The sequence below is a fragment of the Taudactylus pleione genome, unplaced genomic scaffold (assembly GCF_031769625.1).
Source record: "Taudactylus pleione unplaced genomic scaffold, aTauple2 ptg000043l, whole genome shotgun sequence".
NCBI classification, from domain to species: Eukaryota; Metazoa; Chordata; class Amphibia; order Anura; family Myobatrachidae; genus Taudactylus; species Taudactylus pleione.
This window is the reverse complement of record NW_028284445.1, coordinates 7,824,314-7,847,895: the sequence shown is the minus strand read 5'-3', so window position 1 is coordinate 7,847,895 and position 23,582 is coordinate 7,824,314. Positions and strand designations below refer to the sequence as shown.

The window sequence follows — 23,582 nt, the reverse complement described above, 5'->3', positions numbered from 1 at the left end:
GCCGAGTTTTTTACAAAATCAACGGCAAAATGCAGAATTGGCCCAATTGATTGCCGATGTATGAACCCCATTATAGTTCTACACATAAAACTGTGCCAAGCGCCACTGGATCCAGGGGCTGTCTCTTACCTGATCCAGGGTCCAACATGCTGTCTCCGTTCTCCTTCCTTCTCCTCCCAGAAGCCAGCTGCTTGTGTGATTCTTCTGCCACTGCCACGCCATGTATAATGGCAGGTGCTGATTTGAAAGGGGCAATCATGTAATAACTGGGAAATGGCCAATGGAAGTCTGCTTTGTGGTGCTGCCAGAATAATAGGCTCATACTCCAGCATTACTGGTTTCCCATTCTTCAAGCATAATGTCTCCAGTATAATCATCTGGCTTAGTTCTGAAGTCCCTCTTGTAGATACGTCTCTGAGTCTGTCAGTTTGGTCCTTACCTGGCTCATAAAATGACTCTCCTGGTTGCCCTTTCGGCTTATCTGTAATCGGCTTATATACCAGACTAGGATTTTGATCTTACTTTACAATGGCATACCACATGTTGGGGATGACAGAGGTCCACAGCCTGACGGCCATTGAACAACTAAGCCCCTATCAACTTGCAGGAATCACTGGTGAGTGGCAAGGGCTCATTATCCTCTGTGTCTCTGCTACTGCCAGCACAAATGTAGACTGGCATTAGCGACTCCACTTAATCAGTTTGAAATTGTGACAGAATACAATGGCCGGTGGCATCCATCACCGCAGGATTTACTCCAGCACCCTGTCAGCCAAGTGGAGAAACAAGAAGCCAACCAGGTCCAGATTATACAAGTTCTGCAGAGCCTTTTGCAACATCCAAACGTGCTTCAAGTTGCTTCAGGCAATCAAGCTCTGAGCTGCTTCATTTTTAGCTCCTGTAGCTGCTGCTGCCTCTTCTCGGCACTGAATATTTGATTCAACAAAGTAGGGGTGGCCATCGAAAACATATGCTTGGCAATCAATGTTTTCCCATTCCATGCTGGGAATGTTGCCACCATCGCATTTATACTGTTCATCTGATGGTGCATTATGTCAGCTATGGACACCTGGAAGTGTGGCCTGCAGCAGAATCCTTTGCACATTCGCAATTTTTTGGTTTATAGTTACTGCACATGTGCACCAAATAACCATCAATGCTTAAACCACAGGTTCTCAAACTCAAGGCCCCCATACAACAGAGACTGATTGCAGCAATCGTGCAATTTGCAATCGATTGTGTATAAAAATCTTTCCCTTTTTCAATCGATTGCAGATTGCAGAGATGCCACAATCGATTGAAAAAGGGAAAGATTTTTATACACAATCGATTGCAAATTGCACGATTGCTGCAATCAATCTCTGATGTATGGGGGCCTTCAGTCTTCAGGACCCCAAACAATGCATGTTTCCCAGGTCTCCTCACAGAATCACAAGTTGAAATAATTAGCTCCACCTGCAAATCTTTTAAAATGTGTCAGTGAGTAATGAATACACCTGTGCACCTGCTGGGTGCCCTGGAAACATGAACTGTGTGGGGTCCTGAGGACCGAGTTTGAGAAACACTGGTCTACATGAACATACATATTTACTAATATACTATATAGGCTGAGCTGCACGCACCCTTTGTGTGTACATTTACATTTTGTTAAAATACTGACATTTCGTGGAGCAATGGAATTTTTTCTAGTAAAATACGTACTTATCAGAATAAAATAAGTTAAAGTGTCTACCACTGGACAAAAATATAGGCTGCGTACAGGCCATGATGCAGTACATTACAATGAAATGTCTGCAATTAAATAATTCTGTTACCGAGGGGGGAGATGTATCAAGCCTTGAAGAGAGATAAAGTGGAGTTTCCAAAGCAACCAATCAACGTCTTACTGTTATTTCATAGACAGTGCTAGATAGATAATAGTTAGAAGCTGATTGGTTGCTTTGGGCAACTTCCCCACTCATCTCTCTCCAAGGCTTGATCCATCTCCTCCTGTGTGATTTCGGGTAGCATGATCTAAATATAAATACTAACACAAAATAAATAATCCATTTTGAATGCACTGTAAAAACTAAGAGCTCCGAAATCCATACCACACTACAGCACATGAATAAAGATAAAACGTATATTATTTTCCATAGCTGATCCATAGCGGCTCCGAGTCCTCCAATCACGGGCGTCAAGCTCCAGCGTCCCGCCCTTTGTTTACATTTCAGAGAAGAGCATGTTGGGAAAGCGACCATTTTGTTGCAGACCAAATTAAAGTGAGACGAGAGGCAATTGGCTCCACCAAAATGGGTCCCGTACTGGAGACAGTAAAACAGTTCCTAACTACACTCTTATCGCCTCAATCTGTGCCGGCGGCGGCGGGGAGGCTGCGCATGTCAATGACCGGGTTTCGCGCGAAGTCTGCCTGTCAGTACTCGGGTGGTTTCGCGGGCTGATTTGAAGTCCGGTCCTGTATCCGCGCTGTAGGAGCTGCCCGTGTGCCTGGCAGGATGAGCCTGTGGGTGGATAAGTACCGGCCCAGCTCCCTCGCCAAGTTGGATTTCCATAAGGAGCAGGCGGCTCAGCTCCGGAATTTGGTACGGTCGTGCCTCATACCTCCCTACAGTAATGTGGCTCTTTCCTAATAAGCTGTCTCTGCTTTAACTCTGGCATACTGTAGATCCAGGAAGTATAACTAGTTGCCAACTTATTTGCACACATTCTGCCTTTCCCTCTTACTTTTCAATCGTTGTACCCGGGGAAGAAATGGTTAAAGAATAGTAGTATCACCTTAGTGGCCCCTGTTATGCTTTCCTTAGTGATACCTGTGCAGATGTGATGCAGTGTAAAGTAAAGGCCCCCATACATCAGAGATTGATCGCTGCGATTGGATTGAATGCTGACCGGCGGACATCGATGTTCTGCGAATCTGTCGCAGGATCGGTGAAATTCTACATGTTAAATTTTTTTTGATCGTGATCGGCAAATCTATGAAATCCAACATGTTGGATTCCATCGATACGCCGACCCGGTATCTCTTGAGTCGCCTGATGAGATTGCTTCCCTGGCTGTCATTGAAGAAAGTAAAGTATATTTAATAAGCCTGATCCTTGCTGAGTATAGTCCCCCATACATCAGCAATCGATTGTGGCAATTCTGTAATTTGCAGATGATTGTATATAAAAATCTGCAATGTATGGGCTTCACAGATTGCAGACTGCAACCAAAAAGTGATTGGAATTGTTAAATCAGATTGCCCAACATGTTGGATGTCACAGATGGATTGGGGCTGTAGATTGCTAGTGTATGGAGATGATCAGCAGATTTGCAGACGAGGCTGAAGTTGGCTTCTTATTCACTTATTCAAGCTCCAGCTTCTTATTCACTTCTTATTCATTTTCCAGCTTCTTATTCAGAAAATGTTATATTAAAACATTTAAATAAAGTTAGATCACTAAACTAACACTATGTAAACAAAGAATTGTGTCCTTCACACAGTTTTCAATTGTTATTTTCCTGGCACAACAAGGATTTTGGCATGAATAGGTCAGTAAAGCGGGCACAGGCACCACATATTGAATAAGAAGCTGTAGTTGTGCTAGCTTCGGTCATCAAATGTTACACTTGAAACGCACAGAGGGTGGTCACATACAATTGACCCACTTGCAATTTGCCATGACCAACAATGATTTTTTCATGAATAGGGTAGGAAAGCGGGCACAGGCACCACATTTTGTCATTTTGAATGCTGTAGTTGTGCAGGGGTTAACTAGCTTCGGTCATCAAATCTTACACTTGAAACCCACAGAGGATGGTCTGGTACATATGACCCACTTGCCATTTCCCTTGACCAACAAGGATTTGGGTATGAATAGGGCAGTAAAGCGGACACAGGCACCAGATTATCTCATTTTGAATAAGAAGCTGTAGTTGTGCAGAGGTTAAATAGCTTCGATCATCAAATGTTACACTTGAAACCCACAAGTGGTGGTCACATACATATGACCCACTTGCCATTTGCCTTGACCAACAAGGATTTTAACAGGAATAGGGCAGTAAAGCGGGCACAGGCATTTTGTCATTTTGAATAAGAAGCTGTAGTTGTGCAGGGGTAACTAGCTTCGATCATCAAATGTTACACTTGAAACCCACAGGGGGTGGTCACATACAATTGACCCACTTGCCATTTGCCTTGGCCAACAAGGATTTTGGCATGAATAGGGCAGTAAAGCGGGCACAGGCACCGCATTTTGTCATTTTGAATAAGAAGCTGTAGTTGTGCAGGGGTTAACTAGCTTCGGTCATCAAATGTTACACTTGAAACCCACAGAGGGTGGTGTGGTACATATGACCCTCTTGCCATTTCCCTTGACCAACAAGGATTTGGGCATGAATAGGGCAGTAAAGCGGGCATAGGCACCAGATTCTCATTTTGAATAAGAAGCTGTAGTTGTGCAGGGGTAACTAGCTTCGGTCATCAAATGTTACACGTGAAACCCACAGAGGGTGGTCACGTACATATGACCCACTTTTCATTTGCCTTGACCAGGAAGGATTTGGGCATAAATAGGGCAGTAATGTGGGCACATGCACCAGATTTCTTAATTTTGAATAAGTACCTGTAGTTTTTCAAGGGTTAAATAACCTTGGTCAACAAATTTGACAATTGGGGTCTTTCCCTAAACCTCTGACCATGGTCTGGTATTGGAATACAGGAAAAAAAATCTGTGTGGGGTTCACCTTTTATTCCGATAACCAGCACTAGGCTGGTTATAGGGAGGAAGGGGGTAACACTATAGCAGGGAGACACACTTAGCGTGGTGTCCTCCTGCCATCACATTAACCAGCCCCAAACTATTCAGCACATTTTTGGAATCTCTCGGAAAGTTGGTACAACGGCAGCCCTGGGCACCATCTGACAGGCCCGGCAGAGGGGGTAGCTGGTGGCCAGGTCGATGTCCAGTAGTAGCGTTACTTGGGCAGGGCCGCCGCTGCCGGCGACGCCCCCGCACCATCGGCTACGGTACTGGACCATCCTAGTTAAACAGCGTAGTGCTGACCGCAGTGAGGAGCTCATTCAGAGTCTGTCGCTGCTGCCGGCCGCTCGCTCTGCATGTGGTGTGGACGGGTGTTTTTTTTTTATCTCCGGCCGCTCGCAAAGCTGACACTAGTGATGTCAGTAACCCCTCCTAAAAACGGCAGGCGTTCCTAAGGGAATGCCTGCGTTTGTCCGCTCACCCCCCCTACCCGCCCACAAAACGGGGCGAGCTGTCAATCAACATTGACAGCCGTCCTGTCTTGTTGCGAGCCCCGTAGCGACTGACCTTTAGTTGCTCAGCTGGACTCGCGCATGCACCTGCCGGACACGGCGCATGCGCAAACATCTCGCGAGTGGTTCTGAATGAGCTCCTGAGTGCGGTCAGCATTTACTCAGGAACGGCGCTAGGCTTCTCTGCGCCCAGCACTGTCCTGTGCTGCACAGCCGCGCCCCTTCTCTCCCCCTGAGCGCTTACCTAATAGCGCCAGGCGAAGGGTGGGAGGCGGGCTCAGGCTAGTCCATAGAGCCGCCAGTGCATTTACAGCAGCCAATGAGAGTCAGACAGACTCTCATTGTCTGCTGCTGCTGGGCCCACTGCAAGAGCCGGGCTGGATCTCCCTCATGAGCTCCGCCTTGCAGCTCCTGTAGTGGGTTATGGGAGAGATGTCATGATGTCTCTCGTCTCTCCCATAATGCAGAGTGCGCCAGCCCGGGAGGACTGCGGTGGTTCGGACGGCGCTGTGAGCAGGAGTGGGGATTCAAGTAAGTGGTATTTTTTTTTTTTTACTTGTGTGTTTGTCTAATTGGGGTACTGCATCAGGGGGGGAGGTGACCTCTACTAAGGACTACTACTAACGGAGGAAGGTAACTACTATTGGGGGCACTGCATCGGGGAGGGACCATTACTGGGGAGGGGACTACTACTGGGGCACTGCATCTGGGGACCACTGCTTGAGGGCACTGCATGGGGTGGGGGGGCTGCAACTGGGGGCACTGAATAGGGAAGATCACTACAGAGGGCACTGTATAGGGGGCACTGCACAGGGGGGACTGTATAAGGGGCACAGCATTAAGGTGCATATGGAATGGAAAGGAATGTTCAGAGTAACGAGATAGGGAGGTGTGTCATGTTGACACTCCCCATTTTTAAGTGTCCACGCCCATTTTTTGTCGCACACACATAGGGAGGGGGGCTCCATTTTTAAACTTGTCCTGGGCTCCATATACCCCAGTTAAGCCGCTGCCAGTGCTGTGACCAAATGCTTGATCCCAGCGCCTTAGTCCTGCAGTCCGGTGAGATGTATCCCCAGCAGGACACATAAGTGTCCGGTGCTGGGACAGTATGTCTGTTTTCAGTGCCGGTCAAGGCCCAGCAGCGGCTGACATGTGGCGCCAGCTAATAGCTGAGTGCAGCTCATTGACCGCCGGCCATTGAAGAGGGGTGACAATTTGAATTTGAGCCAATCACTGTGGTGACAATTTTGACAATCTGAGCCAATCACAGCGTGCATCGGCAGCCAATAGAATCGACCACAGTAAGCCATTCGTTGTAAGCCGCGTCATGGCTGGCTACGCCCATGGTGTCTAGCGTCAGATGTCTCTGGGAGGAAGAGTCAATTTGGCGGAAATGGGTGAAGAGCTCCAGCGGCCGTGGAAGAGTCCAGAAGACACCGGGCTCAAAAGGGAAGAGCTCCAGCGGCTGCACTGGGCTCAATAGAGAAGAGCTCTGGCAGCGCCGCTACTGGCCAGAATGGGCCAGCGACAGAAGAATGCGGCTGAGGACCGGAGAGTACTGCAATGGTTGGGAAGTAAAAGAGCGAATGAAGATTGCATCCTCTCCCATCGGACACGTAGACCCTCTTTGAGACCTTACCATCATTAACCTCTTCCTAGACCACCAGGTTGTCAGGCAGTAGGCACATAGGGGTCATCAGGCCTTAAGCCTGTGGCACAAATAGGCGGGCATTAGGCCTGTGCTCCTAAGGCTATAATTGACCCTGGGCAATAGGTCCAGGTCACATAAATAAGCGAGGTGTCAACTTCTCATCTTGCCCTGGGCGCCATACACCATAGTTCTGCCCCTGGACCTTGGTCACTGCTACCTGGGTGAAGACTTCTGTGGCAGTGGGAGTTTGCCAGCTCAAGGTTAAGACTACAGGAAGCACCGAGATCGTGGGAGCCTGCCCACCTCGGGTGAAGAACACATAGTAATTGTGGATGAACTAGGCTTAGTTCAGCCAAAGACTACTGGACTGGTAAATCTAATTGCATTGTATTTTTATTCGATTGCACGCTATTTTAATTGTCAGGCATTAGGCCCGTGGCCACTGTGGGCGTTAAGCCCTAATCAGCAGGTACGGGCTTTGTTAGGCGGACAATAAGCCTGAGCCAGAGAGGGCACTAGTCCCACAAGGTATAAGGGGCATTAGGCCCTATAGGGTTAATTTGGGATCCACATCATTAACCCATTGTTAGGTGGACAATAGATAAGAATGTATTGTGGTTTGTAACCTTGTTACCTCGTTGTCTCAGCTACTGCAATCAGGCCTCCAATAAAAGGCAGGCTGTAGTAATGTTTTGTAACTGCATTATTCCCTTGTCCTGTAACAATTATTGCATTATTGGTGTAGCTGCATTGTTGGGGAGCATAGGGGTAGCATGGTGATATGGAGTGCACTACATCCACCCTGTATTGCTTTTGGCAGGGTGCTGATGTATGTATGAGTAGTCAGGTTGGTGTGTGTGGTCAGAGGCGTCATCTACCTTTGGTGTCACCTGGTGCGGACGCTCTGAGTCCTCCTGCGCGCCATAGCCGTGCGCTCCCGGAAGGGGCGTGGCTTCGCAGAAAGGGGCATGACCTCGCCCGTGAAGCGACATCCCTTATGTGAGCCGATCTTGGGTGCGTTACCGCCTCCCGTTCTCGGCACACAGTGGGCTTCCCCAGTGCTCCTGCAGCTGTTGGGGCAGCCCACAGTCCCTCCCTGCCTCTCTCCGCGTCCTGGCATCATGGTGACACCATCTGACGGGGTGACACCAAAATAGCAGAACAGCTCTGCTATTTTGGTGTCAAACCCTTCGGATGGTGTCACCCAGTGCGGCCCGCACCCAGTGGCGGCTCTAGGGGCAGGCTAACAGGGCCGTTGCCCAGAGCGCCCGCCCCTAGAGGGCGCCACTGAGTCCCCAGGAAGGGAAAATAAAAATCCCGGAAGAAAATAAATTTAAAAAAAACCCCAGCGCCGGTCCCCCCCGCGTTGCCGGCGCCCACTGATATATGGCACCCGGCTCACTCTTTGCAGCGGCAGCCGAGGCTCACTCCAGAGCTCCGGCTCCCGCATAGAACACTATGGGAGGGACGTCATGACGTCTCTCCCATAGATCCGTGGTGGAGCCGCAGTCGGACCAGACGGCAATGGACGCAGGAGCGGGGCCTAAGGTAAGTATTGTGTTTGTATTTTTTATTTTTCAGAAGGAATGCATGGTGGCATTACTACTGGGGGCATTACTACTGGGGGCATTACTACTGGGGGCATTACTACTGGGGGCATTACTACTGGGGGCATTACTACTGGGGGCATTACTACTGGGGGCATTACTACTGGGGGCATTACTACTGGGGGCATGTCTACAAGGGGCATGTCTACAAGGGGGCATGTCTATAGGGGGCATTACTACTGGGGACATGTCTATAGGGGGGCACTAATTGGGGCAATACAACTGTGGGCACTACTATAGGGGGCATTCCTACTGTGGGCACTACTATAGGGGGCACTACCAATGGGGGCACTACTATAGGGGACTTTACCAATGGGGGCATTAACACTGTGAGTACTACTAAGGGCACTGCATGAGGTCCACCAAGACGGGCCATTGTGTAAGAGACACCACTGCTGTGAGCATTCTATATGGGGCACCACTACTGTGGGAATTGTATTAGGGGCACTACTACTGTGGGCATTGTATTAGGGGCACTACTACTCAGTACTGTGGGCCTTGTGTATAAGGGGCACTAATTTGGGCATTGTATAAAAGGGGCACTGTGTCATAACATGAATAAGGGACTAATGTGTGGCGTAATTTGAATTGGGGTAACTGTATTATAGAGGGCATTGCTGCGTGTGACATAATGTATTATACAGGGCATTACTCCGTGTGGCATAATGTGTTATTCAGGTTCTTACTGCGTGTGGCATAATGTGTTATACAGGGCATTACTGGGTGTGGCATAATGTGTTATAAAAGCCATTACTGCGTGTGGCATAATGTGTTATACAGGGCATTAATGCATGTGGCATAATGTGTTATACAGGGCATTAATGCATGTGGCATAATGTGTTATACAGGGCATTAATGCATGTGGCATAATGTGTTATACAGGGCATTACTGCATGTGGCATAATGTGTTATACAGGGCATTAATGCATGTGGCATAATGTGTTATACAGGGCATTAATGCATGTGGCATAATGTGTTATACAGGGCATTACTGCGTGTGGCATAATGTGTTATACAGGGCATTACTGCGTGTGGCATAATGTGTTATACAGGGCACTACTGCGTGTGGCATAATGTGTTATACAGGGCACTACTGCGTGTGGCATAATGTGTTATACAGGGCATTACTGCGTGTGGCATAATGTGTTATACAGGGCATTACTGCGTGTGGCATAATGTGTTATACAGGGCATTACTGCGTGTGGCATAATGTGTTATACAGGGCACTACTGCGTGTGGCATAATGTGTTATACAGGGCACTACTGCGTGTGGCATAATGTGTTATACAGGGCATTACTGCGTGTGGCATAATGTGTTATACAGGGCATTACTGCGTGTGGCATAATGTGTTATACAGGGCACTACTGCGTGTGGCATAATGTGTTATACAGGGCATTACTGCGTGTGGCATAATGTGTTATACAGGGCATTACTGCGTGTGGCATAATGTGTTATACAGGGCATTACTGCGTGTGGCATAATGTGTTATACAGGGCATTACTGCGTGTGGCATAATGTGTTATACAGGGCATTACTGCGTGTGGCATAATGTGTTATACAGGGCATTACTGTGTAAAACATACTGTGTAAGGCGCATTACTGCACATTGCAATTATTCGCCACGAGGGGAATGCTTGGGGGCAGCCCAGCACCTTCATAAGTGCTGGGCACGCTCCACAGTCTGATGAATTGGGGGTGATCCGCAAGGACACGCCCCCTTTCTGGAATCACGTGCGCTTTCAGCGCACGCAGAGGAACGTCTTCTACAAAAAGTTGGGGGTTTTTTTTGGGGGGGGGGTGGAGAGGGCGCAACTGTGAACTTTCGTCCTAAGCTCCACAATGTCTAGAACCGACACTGCCCGCACCCCCCTTGTGATGCCAGTGTGTGTGGTAAACACTAAAGAAGTCAGTATAGTGAAGCCGTGTAGGTGGCGGTTGTTTTGTGTTTATGTGCAGGTACCGAGATCCGGACCATTTGTCCACTGCCCAAATTATTTATGCCCAAATCCTTGTTGGTCAAGGGAAATGGCAAGTAGGTCATATGTACCAGACCACCCTCTGTGGGTTTCAAGTGTAACATTTGATGACCGAAGCTAGTTAACCCCTGCACAACTACAGCTTCTTATTCAAAATGACAAAATGTGGTGCCTGTGCCCGCTTTACTGTCCTTTTCATGCCCAAATCCTTATTGTGCCAGTAAAATAACAATTGAAAACTGTGTGAGGGACACAATTCTTTGTTTACATAGTGTTAGTTTAGTGATCTAACTTTATTTAAATGTTTTAATGTAACATTTTCTGAATAAGAAGCTGGAAAATAAATAAGAAATTAATAAGAATCCAACTTCAGCCTCGTGATTTGCAGACCGTTACCAGTAAAGTGATGGGCCTTTCAAGATTGGCAGATCTGTGTTTGCTGAAAATGATCTGTAATTTATGGATGCAGATTGGTAAATCCTAATTTCGGGCAACAAATCTTCAAATTGTTTCAATGTGGTTTTCAGATTGCTGATGTATGGGAGCCTTATATTGAAAAAATTGGAGCCACAATAAATGTCAATATTCTTTGCATGGATCTGGCTTTTTCTGGGTGTGTGTGTGTGTGTGTGGCTTTGGTTTTTACTATATGTTTCGTATACAGTATATCTGGCTTTTTTAATATAAGTAATAAGGATCTGTCCTATATATTTAGTATGGATACAGCTTTTGCCCACACCCTGCTATCAGTGGGGAAACCCATGCAAGCAATGGAGCACATACAACCTTAAGGCCCCCATACATCAGAGATTGATTGCAGCAATCGTGCAATTTGCTATCGATTGTGTATAAAAATATTTCCCTTTTTCAATCGATTTTGACAATTCTGCAATCGTTTGAAAAAGGGAAAGATTTCTATACATAGTTCTGGAATTGAAGGCATAACCTCAGGGCTATCAGGCATTGTGATGCTAACCACAATGTTAACTGTGCCGCCCAGTTATCTTACTATTTATTTATATCCTGTGCATCAGGATTAGTGCCCCTACTAACTACAGATGCAGCGTGGCGGTGGTGGCAGCAGTTTGGGGAATGAGAAGGCCTTGGCACGTGTGCTATTTAATGTTTTGTCACCGTGGAACGTTGCATGGAGTGCATTGGTGTCCTGTAGATTGACGTCTGTAGTTACACGAGAGCCAAGGAATATTTTGTTCTTCTTGAGGAAGAAGACTCGAGTTGCTAGGAGTTGTGAGAATTAAAGTAAGGCCGGTTACACACTGAGTGATGTGTACCCGCACAATATGTCAGCCCGACGGCCAACATATTGCACCGCGGGTACACAGTAGAACGATGTAATGAACAACGAAATGATCCCTTGTTCATTACCTGAAACGGGGCCGCATGCATTATTGTCCGGTTGGACATGCAGCACGGCCAACCAGATGATCTTGCATGCGACCGCGGGAGTGCGCATTTTGGCCGTACACTGGACGATCCGGCTGATATGTCGTTCCATTTCACCCCGAAATGACATATCGTGCCGATATCGTCTCGGTGAGTACCTACCTAGCTTAGACTTGGAGACAGAGATGTTTAATAGATAATTACACTTTTAGAATTATATGGGAGATAGTGTGAGTATAGTGCAAGGAATAAAGAAAATTTGGGGAAAGGAGTTTTGGGTGTTGATCCTTGCTCTCGACTTGTCTGTCCCCTTAGTGGTTATGGGTGTCCTGTGTATGTTGAGCGTAAGTCCCTTCTAAGATCCTGGCTGCTCCTGAAACCAGTGTTTCAGTGTAAAACTGCATACACACTAGACCAGGGGTTCTCATACTTTTTTTGCTCTGGGACCCAGTCTAACAATAAAAATTATTACAGGACCCCAGCAAGTTACTGCAGAACGGCCGCCACACATGCATGCAGACCATACATGCACAGTAGCACTGAGGGAGCACAAAACAGAAGTGAAGTGATCGCTAATGGGATCACTTAATTTCTTGCACATCGCAGGGTCGAGGTCCTTTCAAAGCCCTGTCCCTGCAAGGAGAGGCAGGAAGTGACTAGGAAGACAGTAGATGACTGGGAAGGCAAAGGGTGACGTAGGAGGCAGTAACAGGGAGAAACAGAGTGACAGGGGAAGCAGAGGATGACAGGGAGAGACAGAGGGTGACTGGGGAGGCAAAGAGTTACGTAGGAGGCAGTGAGTGACAGGGGGAAGCAGTGGGTGACAGGAAGAGGCAGGTGGAGACGGGGGGAGGCAGTGTGTGACAGGCAGGGGGTGACCGGATAGACAGTGAATGACTAGGGAGGCAGTCGTAGGCAAAGGGTGACATAGATGGCAGTGGGTGACAGAGAGAGGGTGATGGAGGTTCAGAGGGTGGCACTGGGTGATGGAGAGGCTGTGGGTGGCAGGGAGAAGCAGAGGGTAGCAGTGGGTGACAGGGATGGCAGTGGATGAAAGGGTGGTGGCAATAGGTGAGAAGAACCACCAGTGGTTGTCTAAAAAATGTGGGGGGGTTTTTGGGAATCGATATGAAAATACCGCCGGCCGCAAGCGTCGATTCCCGCCAGCGTCAGGCCGACAGCTGAACAGATCGCAGCAGCCTGACAGCGCTGGAAATCCCGATCGTCCTCAGGCAAGTAATAACTAATCTAACCTAACCCCCCTAACCCTCCTTAGGGGTGCCTAACCCTAACCTCCCCCCCAAGTGCCTAACCCTAATCCCCCCTGTAAGTGCCTAACTCTAACCCCTCCTTCCGGGCTGCCTAACCCTAAGTCCCCCCCAGGGGGCTGCCTAACCCTCCCTCCCCCTAGCCTAACCCTAACCATCCCTCCCCCTAGCCTAACCCTCCCAGGGGGGTGCCTAACCCTAAGTCCCCCCTGGGTGCGCTAAACCTAACCCTCCCCCCTGTGGCTGTCCGCTCGCGGCGCCAGGTATCCCTTCGATCGGGATGCCGGGCGCCTGTCTCCCGATGTCGGGAAAATGACAGGCATCATCTAGATAGATATAGATATATATATATATATATATATACTCCACAGCAATCATCGCACAATCTGTCGCCCCCACCCTGGCAGCCGCGGTGCTCTTCCCCTTCCACCCCCCAGGCTGCACTTGCTTAAGAACATCTGACTTTAAGTGAGAGTCTGGCAGCTGGCTCCCTCTGAGTCTGTCCACTGCTGGTGCTGGGTGCAGCTGCCTGTGTGTCAGCTTCTGCTGCTGCCGGGCAGGAGATGCTGAGCACTGAGGTGGGGTCGGGGCTGCTGGAAGGCAGAGCAGGAGATGCTGAGCACCGGGATGGGGGCAGGTCTGCTGACTGCTGCTGGGCAGGAATATTCTGACCACTGGGTTGGGGCGGAGCTGCTGACTGCTGCTGGGAGGGTAGGAGATGCTGAGCGCTGGGATGGAGGCGGAGCTGCCTGATAACTCCTTGAATCTCTCAGCCAATGATCTGAGGAGTCTGAAGTAACAGACAGCTCAACTGGTTTCAGACTCCTTGGATAACTGGCTGAGAGATCAGAGGAGTCATCACTCTGAAACCCATGTGAGTTGTGACCCCAAGCTGAGATGGCCGCGACCCACTTTGGGGGTCGCGACCCACAGTTTGAGAACTGCTGCACTAGACGATGTGTGTATGCAGTGGCGGGCACGGCGGGGCTGTACACACTTGCATTCGGCAGCTTGGCATCGCTCACAATATTCCCAGGTTGGGCTGCATGTACTGCCGACTGGGGATATCGTTAATGACCCGCAGGAGTGCACATCGTTGGTCGTTCGGACCATACACACTAGATGATAGGAACGATATATCGTTGAACAATATTGTTCAGTTTTATCCTCTAGTGCAGCGGTGGCCAACTTGTGGCTTTTGAGCCACATGCGGCTCTTCCGTTGTTCTGATGCGGCTCCCCTGACTGACACTGACTGTCTCCTCTGATGGGCGCGCAGCTGTTCAGAGGAGGCTCGTCCTTTGTTGCAGCAGTCTGCTCCGCTCCGGAAGCATGTGTGGGCGATGTGGTGATGTCACGTCGCAAATAGTAGACGGAGTTCAACTTGTGACTGAACCTGCAGCCACGAGGAGGTTGCAGACGCTGGAGTCTACCTACGTGATGCAGACGGTCACAACAGGGTAAGAGCTGTGGGGTTTCTTTTGTTTTTTTCATTTTATTTGTGACGTGCTGGGGCTGGAGTGGTCCATTGAGTGGGAGGGAGTGTGGGGGAAGGCGGCTAAACTGCAGTGGCCTGAGGACAGAGAGGGCAGGTCTGCTGGAGTGATGCATGAGGGGCTGCTGTTGTGACAAATAGGGGGATGAACTGACACATGGAGGGGCTGGAGTGACATCAGGTGGGGTTGGATTGTACTATGTGAATCTTTTTTTTTTTTTTTTCAATGTATTTTATGTGGATATGGCTTGTTTCAGTGTATTATATGTGTATTTGGCCTTTTCAGTGTATTTTATGTGGATATGGCTTGTTTCAGTGTATTATTTGTGTATTTGGCCTTTTCAGTGTATTTTATGTGGATATGGCTTGTCTCAGTGCGAGCTGAAAAGTGACTGGACGCCCAAAAATCACTTTTCGTGGTCGCGCCCAGCACTTTGGTCGGGGGTAACTGCTTTACACGGCAAAACCTGACCACTTTGGTCGCGATCAGCGCCAAAAACTGCAACAATTGAATAGCGCCCGCGATCTCCCATCACTTTAGACGGGAGATTGGTTGCGCTATAACAATTGAATACCGCCCATTGTCTATGGGAGTGTATTTTAGCAGCTCACAGTGGGAGACCTAGCTTCACTCTGATAACAGATCTGCAGGGGTGACAGTAGTTTGACATTGTGGCTTGTCTGTCTGACCAAAACATCCCCATGTTTTGTACTGCTATCTCCTTATCTGCAGTATTAGTGAGCTGATAAAAGGAATTGCATACTTCTGAGACTAAAATTTCTAAAACAGACAAGTGGCGATGTTGCCCATAGCAACCAATCAGTCTAGCTATCTTTTCCCTATTGCATACTAGGAAGTAATACACAAAACCTGATTGGTTGCTATGGGCAACATCACCACTTGTCCGTTTTAGAAGCTGTAGTAAATATACCCCCAGGTCTGCACAGAGATGTTTGTATATAGAAACCAGATTCTACTTATTATTTTTCTAGCACCTTCTAGAACAGGCCTGGGCCTCCAACTGTGGGTTACACTACAAATCCCAGCATGCATTGCAACAGTTTTAGCTTTGCCAAATAGTGAAACTAGCAGGGCATGCTGGGATTTGTAGTTCTACAGCTGGGGCGCTTATTGCCCGCCCCTATTGTAGAAGATAATAGCTAAAATGTGTTTGGTTGCTATGGGCAAAACCTCAACTACTGTAAGCCCGCACCTTAGTAAATATACCCCAAGGAGTCCTTAACCAAAATAAAACTTTTAGCGATACTTTCTGGCTGTACTTCTTCCCTAGTTTTGTAATTGATCCTGCTGGCTGATGAATCGGAATAACTGGGTGTGGTTGTTTTCTATACATAATTAAATTCATACTCTGTAATGTTATCGGTCTTCGCTTTTTGTAAGAAAAAAATAGTTCAGGCCCAAAACTGGCACTAGTCTCTATCTAACTTAGGGCCTGATTCAGATCCGGTCGCTATTTGCGCTCGCCCGTCCAGAAAATAGGGGTGGCTATTCAAATGAACCGTTCGCTGTTTGCGGTCTGTTCACGCCTCTAGGTCTGAACGAGCGAACAAAACTTGCGGTCGTTTTTTGGGAAACTACGCCCCCTGGCCGCTCGCATCCTACGTCATGTCCGCTATTTATTAGATTAATCGAGTACATCGAACAGGGTCTGAGCTGCTCGCTATTCTTGTGGTTGGTTTTTGCTACCGCAATTTTGCGAGCAGTTCTGGCTAAAAAAAAAACCCAGTGACGTTGTCAATGACGCTGCTGTATTAATTATGCACACCCATAAAACGCCCGTTTTGACCTTTAAGCACGCCTGCGTTCTGATTTCCACTCCCCGTTTTCAAGCACCTTCCCCTGTTACCACCCACATACGCCTCATCCTGTCACTCAAATTATCAGGCATTCGCTATTTTGCGAGCACATGAATTTCGGCCGCACTGACTGGTTCGCGCATGCGTATAACGATCCGTACGCATGCGCAGTTGGGCAAACATCGCTCGGAGCGAACGAGCAGCCACTTGCGTCCGGCTCTGAATCAGGCCCTTAGTATACAGTGTCCCCATAGCTTCTTTACCTCTTTTGTATAATACTGAATTCACTTCTGCATGAGCCTTTCTACTTTCCCTCTTTCCTCCTCACAAGGAGCTGACTGGTAAGAGTTACGGCAGACATCCACTAGCTGCACAATTACGACATTGTAATCGTGTAGTCGTCTGTCAGTCTGTGATGTGCCTACACTGTACGAGCAGTCGTTCAGTGTAGGCACATCAATCATCCCCTAACATGCTCAACCTGACGTTATGACGTTATCGTCAGGTTGTTCAGCATGTTTGGCTGATGATAGATGTCTAAAACGACCAGCGGGAGCGCGCAGCACTGGTAGCTTTAGACATTTTAATGAACGTTGCGAACCATTAATGAACGGTTGAACTATAACGATATCGTTCAATCGCTCATTTTAATCGTGTAGTGGATGTGCACCTTTAAGGTGGCAGCAGCCAGATATTTGTTGCTGCCCATTACCTAAGTAACCAACTAGTTGATTTAATCTTCAGGAGACTGGTCCACAACTCCCGCCCCTTTCTCTATACTAACTTACAGAATAGCAATCTTGCGGTTACGTTGCTTCATAATGCTGCCTATTTTTGTCGCTATCGTTCAATGGCCTAGTGAATACGCACCTTTTTAAGTCTACAGTAAAGATGTATCAGTTTACTGGGATAACTGAGCTGCTATGGTTGTATTTATTAGTTTTTATATATTTATTTCAGTAAAATATGTTACAACATACTGCACTGGAATGGTCTTTCCTCAGCCTCTTCTTTTGTTCTAGTACAATACACAAGTGACAGTATAAAAGTGACTAGTGACAGTATAAAAGTGACTAAGATGCCTATCTCTAGATCAGGGCTTGACAAATCCCAGGGGCCAGGTCGCCATGGCTACCAGATTTGCTGCCTGGCTACCAGATTTTGCAGTGAGGGAGGAAGCAGATCCTCATCAGCTCTGGCGGAGAGTCGTGCCTATAGTATTGCAGTGTTCATATCATGCATGTGCTGAGTGTCATCTGCGGTGACTGCTGTTCCTGTGTCCGCCCCGGCCTGCACTGACGACTCCTCTCCATCCTTTCCTGCTCTGATCCCTGCTGTCTGTCTCAGTCTACGCTGATCCTCCTGTACGTCCCGGCTGTCTACTGTCTCCTATCTATGGCTGCATAGAGCTCTCCGGTAGTAGGGTCTATGTGTGGCCAGGGATTGCGGAGCAGCTTCAGAGGGATAGTGGTGTGACCACGAGGGAGGGGGGTTTTGTTGTACTTTCTGGCACCAGTAGTGAGGGGGCCTCCATTTTACTGTATCCATTCAACTGTCACCATTTTGTGGACTAGTATAGTGTGTATAACACACAGAGCTGTGCTCCTCACTCCTGTTATTTTATTTTTTTTTGGGGGGGGGCATAGGGGGACAGTGGTCTGGCTCCTACACTTTCATCCTGACTACTAGATTTTAGAAAAAATTGTCAAGCCCTGCTTTAGATGGTAGATTTGCGGTCTTTGGCATATAAAGTCAGCTATTCATAGTAGGCAATTCATTCAGTCTTAACTGGATGCACTTTAATGCTACACAATGAGGGCTCTCCTCTTCCTAATCTTATATATACCGAATATATAATAACTTGGGGGAATATACATAAAGGTATTTAAAAATTAATTAAGGCTCAATTTGTCTGTGTAGATTTTTTTTAAGGGCTATGGTTGGAGAGCCCCTATAATGCTGTATATTCAAATGTTTTCTTACAAGACAATATCTATATACTACCATCTGGGAACAATAGACATAATGTAATTTAATGCTGATAGTGATATTAACATAGAATGATATCTTCAATGTGCATCTGTTCTGCAGCCACAGGATTAGAATGACAGATGACTGTGTTTGCAGGTACAATGTGGAGACTTCCCTCATCTCCTGGTGTTTGGGCCATCTGGAGCTGGGAAGAAAACACGAATAATGTGCTTGCTGAGAGAGCTGTATGGAGCCGGAGTAGAGAAACTGCGGATTGAACATCAGTCAATTACAGTATGTTCTCTTCTGTAGTGTAATGCCAGTTATAAGCTTTTGTATTGTGGTTTGTATATTATATCATGTGTATAAATAATGCACTGGGTGTCCTGTGATAAGGGAGCACTGGGATCGCTGTCAAAAGCACCGATTTAACTAAACCTGTCCCCATTACTTTATAAATGCTTATTCATAGAGCGCCAATCATTTTAGACTGTGCTCTATAAATTGTATGTTACCCTTTCCAGCTTGCTTTTTATACTCCCCACTATGGACTCCGACACACACTACTTGTATAGGTACAAATAGCATTTCTACAAGTTACTTAGATCTGAAACAATAATTCATCTTTTTCTTTTAATGTATGTATATAGGATATATGTATGCATCATACACAGTTCTACTACTGATAGCTCTTGGTGTCTTGCACAGTTTAGAAACCATTACTAGCAAGTATCCTGCAACATGTTCTACATAGCGTTCTGTGCTCGCAGTGGCTCCTTTTCAATTGTTCATTGCAGAATATTGTTGTATTTTTATATTTTCTTTAGATGCGCCTTATTTGCTGGTAATGATTTGTTGCAGTAAAGTTGGGAAGGAACTTGGTGGTAAATTCTATATGGAAGAAGGAAAATACTATGGGGAGATGTATCAAACCTTCTAAAGAGTTTTTAGTAGCAGTTGCCCATACCCGCCAATCAGCTCCTACCTAACATTCTATAATGTACTTTATAAATGATTCCTCAAAACTGATTGATTGCTATAGGCAAATTGTCCACTTCTCCACTCTTTAGGAGGCTGATACATCTGCTTTATATGCACTTTTACTCAGTGCTTCGTCACGGTTACCGTGTTAGTGTCTATACAATTAACATCTTGCATGACTTACTTTAAACAGACTCCATCGAAAAAGAAAATTGAGATTAGTTCCATAGCAAGTAACTACCATCTGGAGGTCAATCCAAGGTATGGTGCAAAGTGATAGCCTATCCGTACTCATTATTATTGTTAGTCTTTTATTCCGTTCTGCATCAGTGAATGATCAGTGTTTGTGTCTTTGCTTTCCCAGTGATGCTGGCAATAGTGATCGTGTTGTTATCCAAGAGTTATTGAAGACCGTAGCCCAGTCACAGCAACTGGAGACAAGCACTCAGAGAGATTTTAAAGGCGAGTATCGGTGGTTGTTGTTGTTTGTACCACCGCTGCCAAGTCTACTTTTAAGGGATTTGTATTCGTTTAACTTTACCCATTCAAAGTACATTAGGCCGCTGTATTTGAAAAGCCGTGAAGAATAACTGTATTCTTCCCAGGGGCACTGTGGACCTCATTCAGAGTCGGTCGAAGCGGCCGCACGTTCGTACGCCACCGATGTTCGCTATACTGCGCATGCGTAAAGTTCGCAATGCGCGTGCGCAAACTAGCCGCTACGATCAGAAATTTCTCTCTCCTTGAACACAGCCAGGTCGGTAGTTTGAGTGACAGAATGAGGCGTTTGTGGGTGGTAACAGGGGAAGGTGCTTGAAAACGGGGGAGTGGAGTTCCGAGCGCAGGCGTGCCTAATTATGCGAACAGCGTTTTATGGGAGTGCATACGGTTTATGGGAGTGCATACGGTTTATGGGAGTGCATAATTAACAAAGTAGTGTCATGGCACATGTGACATGGGAGGTTTTTACACTGACATGATCGTAGAGCTTAAGAGAGGGTATGGTCAACCTTGAGCTCTACGACCAGTTTTGATGGTTCCCGATGGTCTCGATTAATCCATATATGCCCGGAGATGACGTGCAATGCGTACGAGAAGGGGGCGTATTTTTTTGAATTCCGGCCGCTTCCTCCCCTTGGTCGGCCAGCTACCGATCCGAACTTAGGGACGCAACTTGTGAGGGAATCATTTGCATATCCAGCCCCTTTTCCCGTACGACCGTGCGGCCGCTTCGACCGACTCTGAATGAGGTCCTGTATCTCCCTTAGGCTCGTTTCACACACAACAGTTATGTCCGTACGGCAAAAAAAAGTTATTTTTTTTTTCCTGGGGATCACTCCCTTTTCGCAAGCAACAGTTTTGTACCGTGGGTAATGTTATTGCCATGTGTTTGAATCTCTTTTCAATCTGTCAAAATGAAAACTGCGGACGGCAGCTGTCCTAGTCAATGGTTATCATGGCTGTAACACGGCATCCACTGCCGTGTTCGTGCAATGTAAAAGCCCTAATGTATTTGTAACTTCCACTGAAATTAAACAACGGGAAAAATAAGGTCTTTTTTTTTTTTTTTTTTGCCGGACGGACAAATTTGTCCTGTGTGAAATATCCCTTAGGTATAGTTTTCTCTAGTAGAATACCATGAGCCATGCATCTGTTGTGTAACACTATTGGTGTCTATCGCTGGCATTTCCCTGCAAGGTTAAATAAGACAGGGTCTGATTAAACTTTTTATCTCTAATAGTACTTAATATTGACATAAATGTAGATGATGATTTTGTGGTATATTAGCACAAATTGAATTAGAATAAAAAAAAGTGAATTACATGGAATAATGTGTCTCCTGCTATAAAATGTGAAGAATATTTGAAGTTGCCTATGAATTCTGTAACCTATAAGAAAGCACTTGCCATGAATTATTAGGCTCCTGTACGTACAAAGTACAGTACAAGGTTCCTTATCCATTTATAAAATGATCGTTGAGTTGATATATCCTGTCTCGCTTTGATCTTTGTACATTGTTTATTAATAGTTGATCATTTGGTTAAAGTGACGAGAACAGTTATAGGTACATTTTCCTCTATTAATGGAATGCTATCAAGCCCACCACATGCTGAGAAGATGGAAGCTGTTGTTGCCTACATCAGGCAGAGCTAATATTGTAACATGCTGGTATTCGTACTACCCACTAATTTAGAATAGAAGCCAAGGCAATTTTTCTGTAAATTAATTCTAAGACAGCTGTTCCTACTAAAGAAATTCCGCTTGATTGTATCATTGACGGCAGATCAGTAAAGTTCTTGTACGTTGCTGTTAGTAAAGTGCCTTTACTCATAACTGATACTTTTTTTTTTTCCTACATGGCGCAGTTGTTCTGTTGACAGAGGTGGATAAACTTACGAAAGATGCCCAGCATGCTTTGAGAAGAACCATGGAGAAGTACATGTCTACTTGTAGAATCATTTTATGTTGTAATTCTACATCTAAAGTCATTTCTCCAATCCGGAGCCGGTGTTTGGCAGTGCGGGTCCCAGCTCCCAGCATTGAGGAGGTAAGAGCACGGTCCGATCTGCCATACCAACCAAACATAACACATAACAGGTTGTTGTGCCATCTTCTCATTGGGGAACCAGAGCGTTTACTGAAAGCTACAGCTGCAATATCTTACCCTTAAATCTCTGAAAATACAAATCCTTGCCAGTACATTTATGTTTGGAAAGTATTTCATAACATGTCTGTATTCTAGAACTCTAACAATCGGTTTCTTTGCAGATATGCGCTGTCCTTTTTAGTGTGTGCAGGAAAGAGGGCCTTTCTCTACCACAGGAGCTCGCTCGTAGGATTGCCGAAAAATCTGGAAGGAACCTTCGAAAAGCACTTCTCATGTGTGAGGCGTGCCGTGTTCAGCAGTACGTACATGGAGTATATTTCACAGCCTACAGTTCCATGTCTTTATGCTGGTCTAGCAGTAAGATTAAAATTAATCTTAGTATTTTATAATAACCAAGAACTATACGGACCTAGTTTGTCTGGCCTTTAGAATTGTGAAAGTGGATCAAACAGAACATACTTTGTTTTGTGTTTCATAAAAAATATACCAAAATAATTTTTTATTAATCTGTAATTTAATGTTGAGTTATTTTGGTGGATCCAGGTATCCCTTCAGCTCTGATCAGGACTTACCAGAGACAGATTGGGAGGTGTATGTGAAAGAGACGGCCAATGCCATTGTCAGCCAGCAAACGCCACAAAGGTCAGAACGTTGTGTTTATGAGAGTTCTATTCTTCTACATACAATACATTCTGCAAAGTAGTTTATATATGTTTGTTCAACATTTCTAATGTAATATCAGATGAAAATACTTAATACTAATTCAGATATTGCCTCTGCTGTATGTTTTGTTTTCTGCAAGCAGTAGTTTACTTTTAGGGATGAAGGTAGATAGGGTATAAGTGCAGGAATGCTAAGGTGGAAAAAAGTACAATAACATGTAAATATATATAGCTGGATATAGTAAGTATGGTTCAACACAAGTAGATTCAAACACACATAGGTGTTAAAGCATAATTGCATAGATATATTTATTCTTTAGTAAAGGGACCTTCGGTCACCACAGTTGCTGTCTGCTCTGTTCCCCCGCTCAGTCCCGCTGCCTCCCGCCATACTTAGTTTTCCTGGCTTTGAATTCCTCCCCTGGCTCATGCTAGGCTAAGGTCTGAGCCGTTGGGATGTACACATGTTGGAGACAAGACAGACCTTACTATATATATATATATTTTAAGACTACTGCAGACTTGAAAGCGGCACATTTGTGTTAAATCTATAAATTCTGTTTTAAACCATTTATTTTACTTTAGTGACATTTTTCATTATCTATGAGTTATTCAGCTGATGGATTAGTCCATTGTTTCCCAGTATTCAGATGGTTGTTGCACAGGAGTGAATTGAATTATCTCATAGAAAGCTCACTGTATTCTCTACAACACTGAGGTGGGATTTCAATTAGCTGCTGTAATTTCCCGTGGGCTACTTGACCCCCCAGGTTGTCCAATTAGCCCCGAAACGCAGCCGTCTGCAGCATTTATCTGGGATTTTTTTTCTGGACCTCAGCAAGCTCTGAAAAAAAATCCCAGATAATTATCCAGTTTAAGACCTA

The 23,582-nt window shown here is 46.1% G+C and overlaps 1 protein-coding gene across 2 annotated transcripts in view; it reads left to right on the top strand.

Annotated features, from left to right (window-relative positions):
* The first annotated feature begins 2,361 nt into the window (after window positions 1–2,361).
* Window positions 2,362–23,582, top strand: part of RFC3 (replication factor C subunit 3) — a 90,095-nt gene continuing 68,874 nt past the window's right edge. For both annotated transcript variants that reach the window (XM_088460226.1, XM_088460225.1), the window contains exons 1-7: window positions 2,362–2,582; window positions 18,604–18,741; window positions 19,622–19,689; window positions 19,793–19,890; window positions 21,795–21,976; window positions 22,198–22,334; window positions 22,580–22,678. In XM_088460226.1, coding sequence (XP_088316352.1) covers window positions 2,496–2,582; window positions 18,604–18,741; window positions 19,622–19,689; window positions 19,793–19,890; window positions 21,795–21,976; window positions 22,198–22,334; window positions 22,580–22,678 — 809 coding nt within the window. In that variant the 5' untranslated portion in view covers window positions 2,362–2,495. The remainder of the gene's footprint in view (window positions 2,583–18,603; window positions 18,742–19,621; window positions 19,690–19,792; window positions 19,891–21,794; window positions 21,977–22,197; window positions 22,335–22,579; window positions 22,679–23,582) is intronic.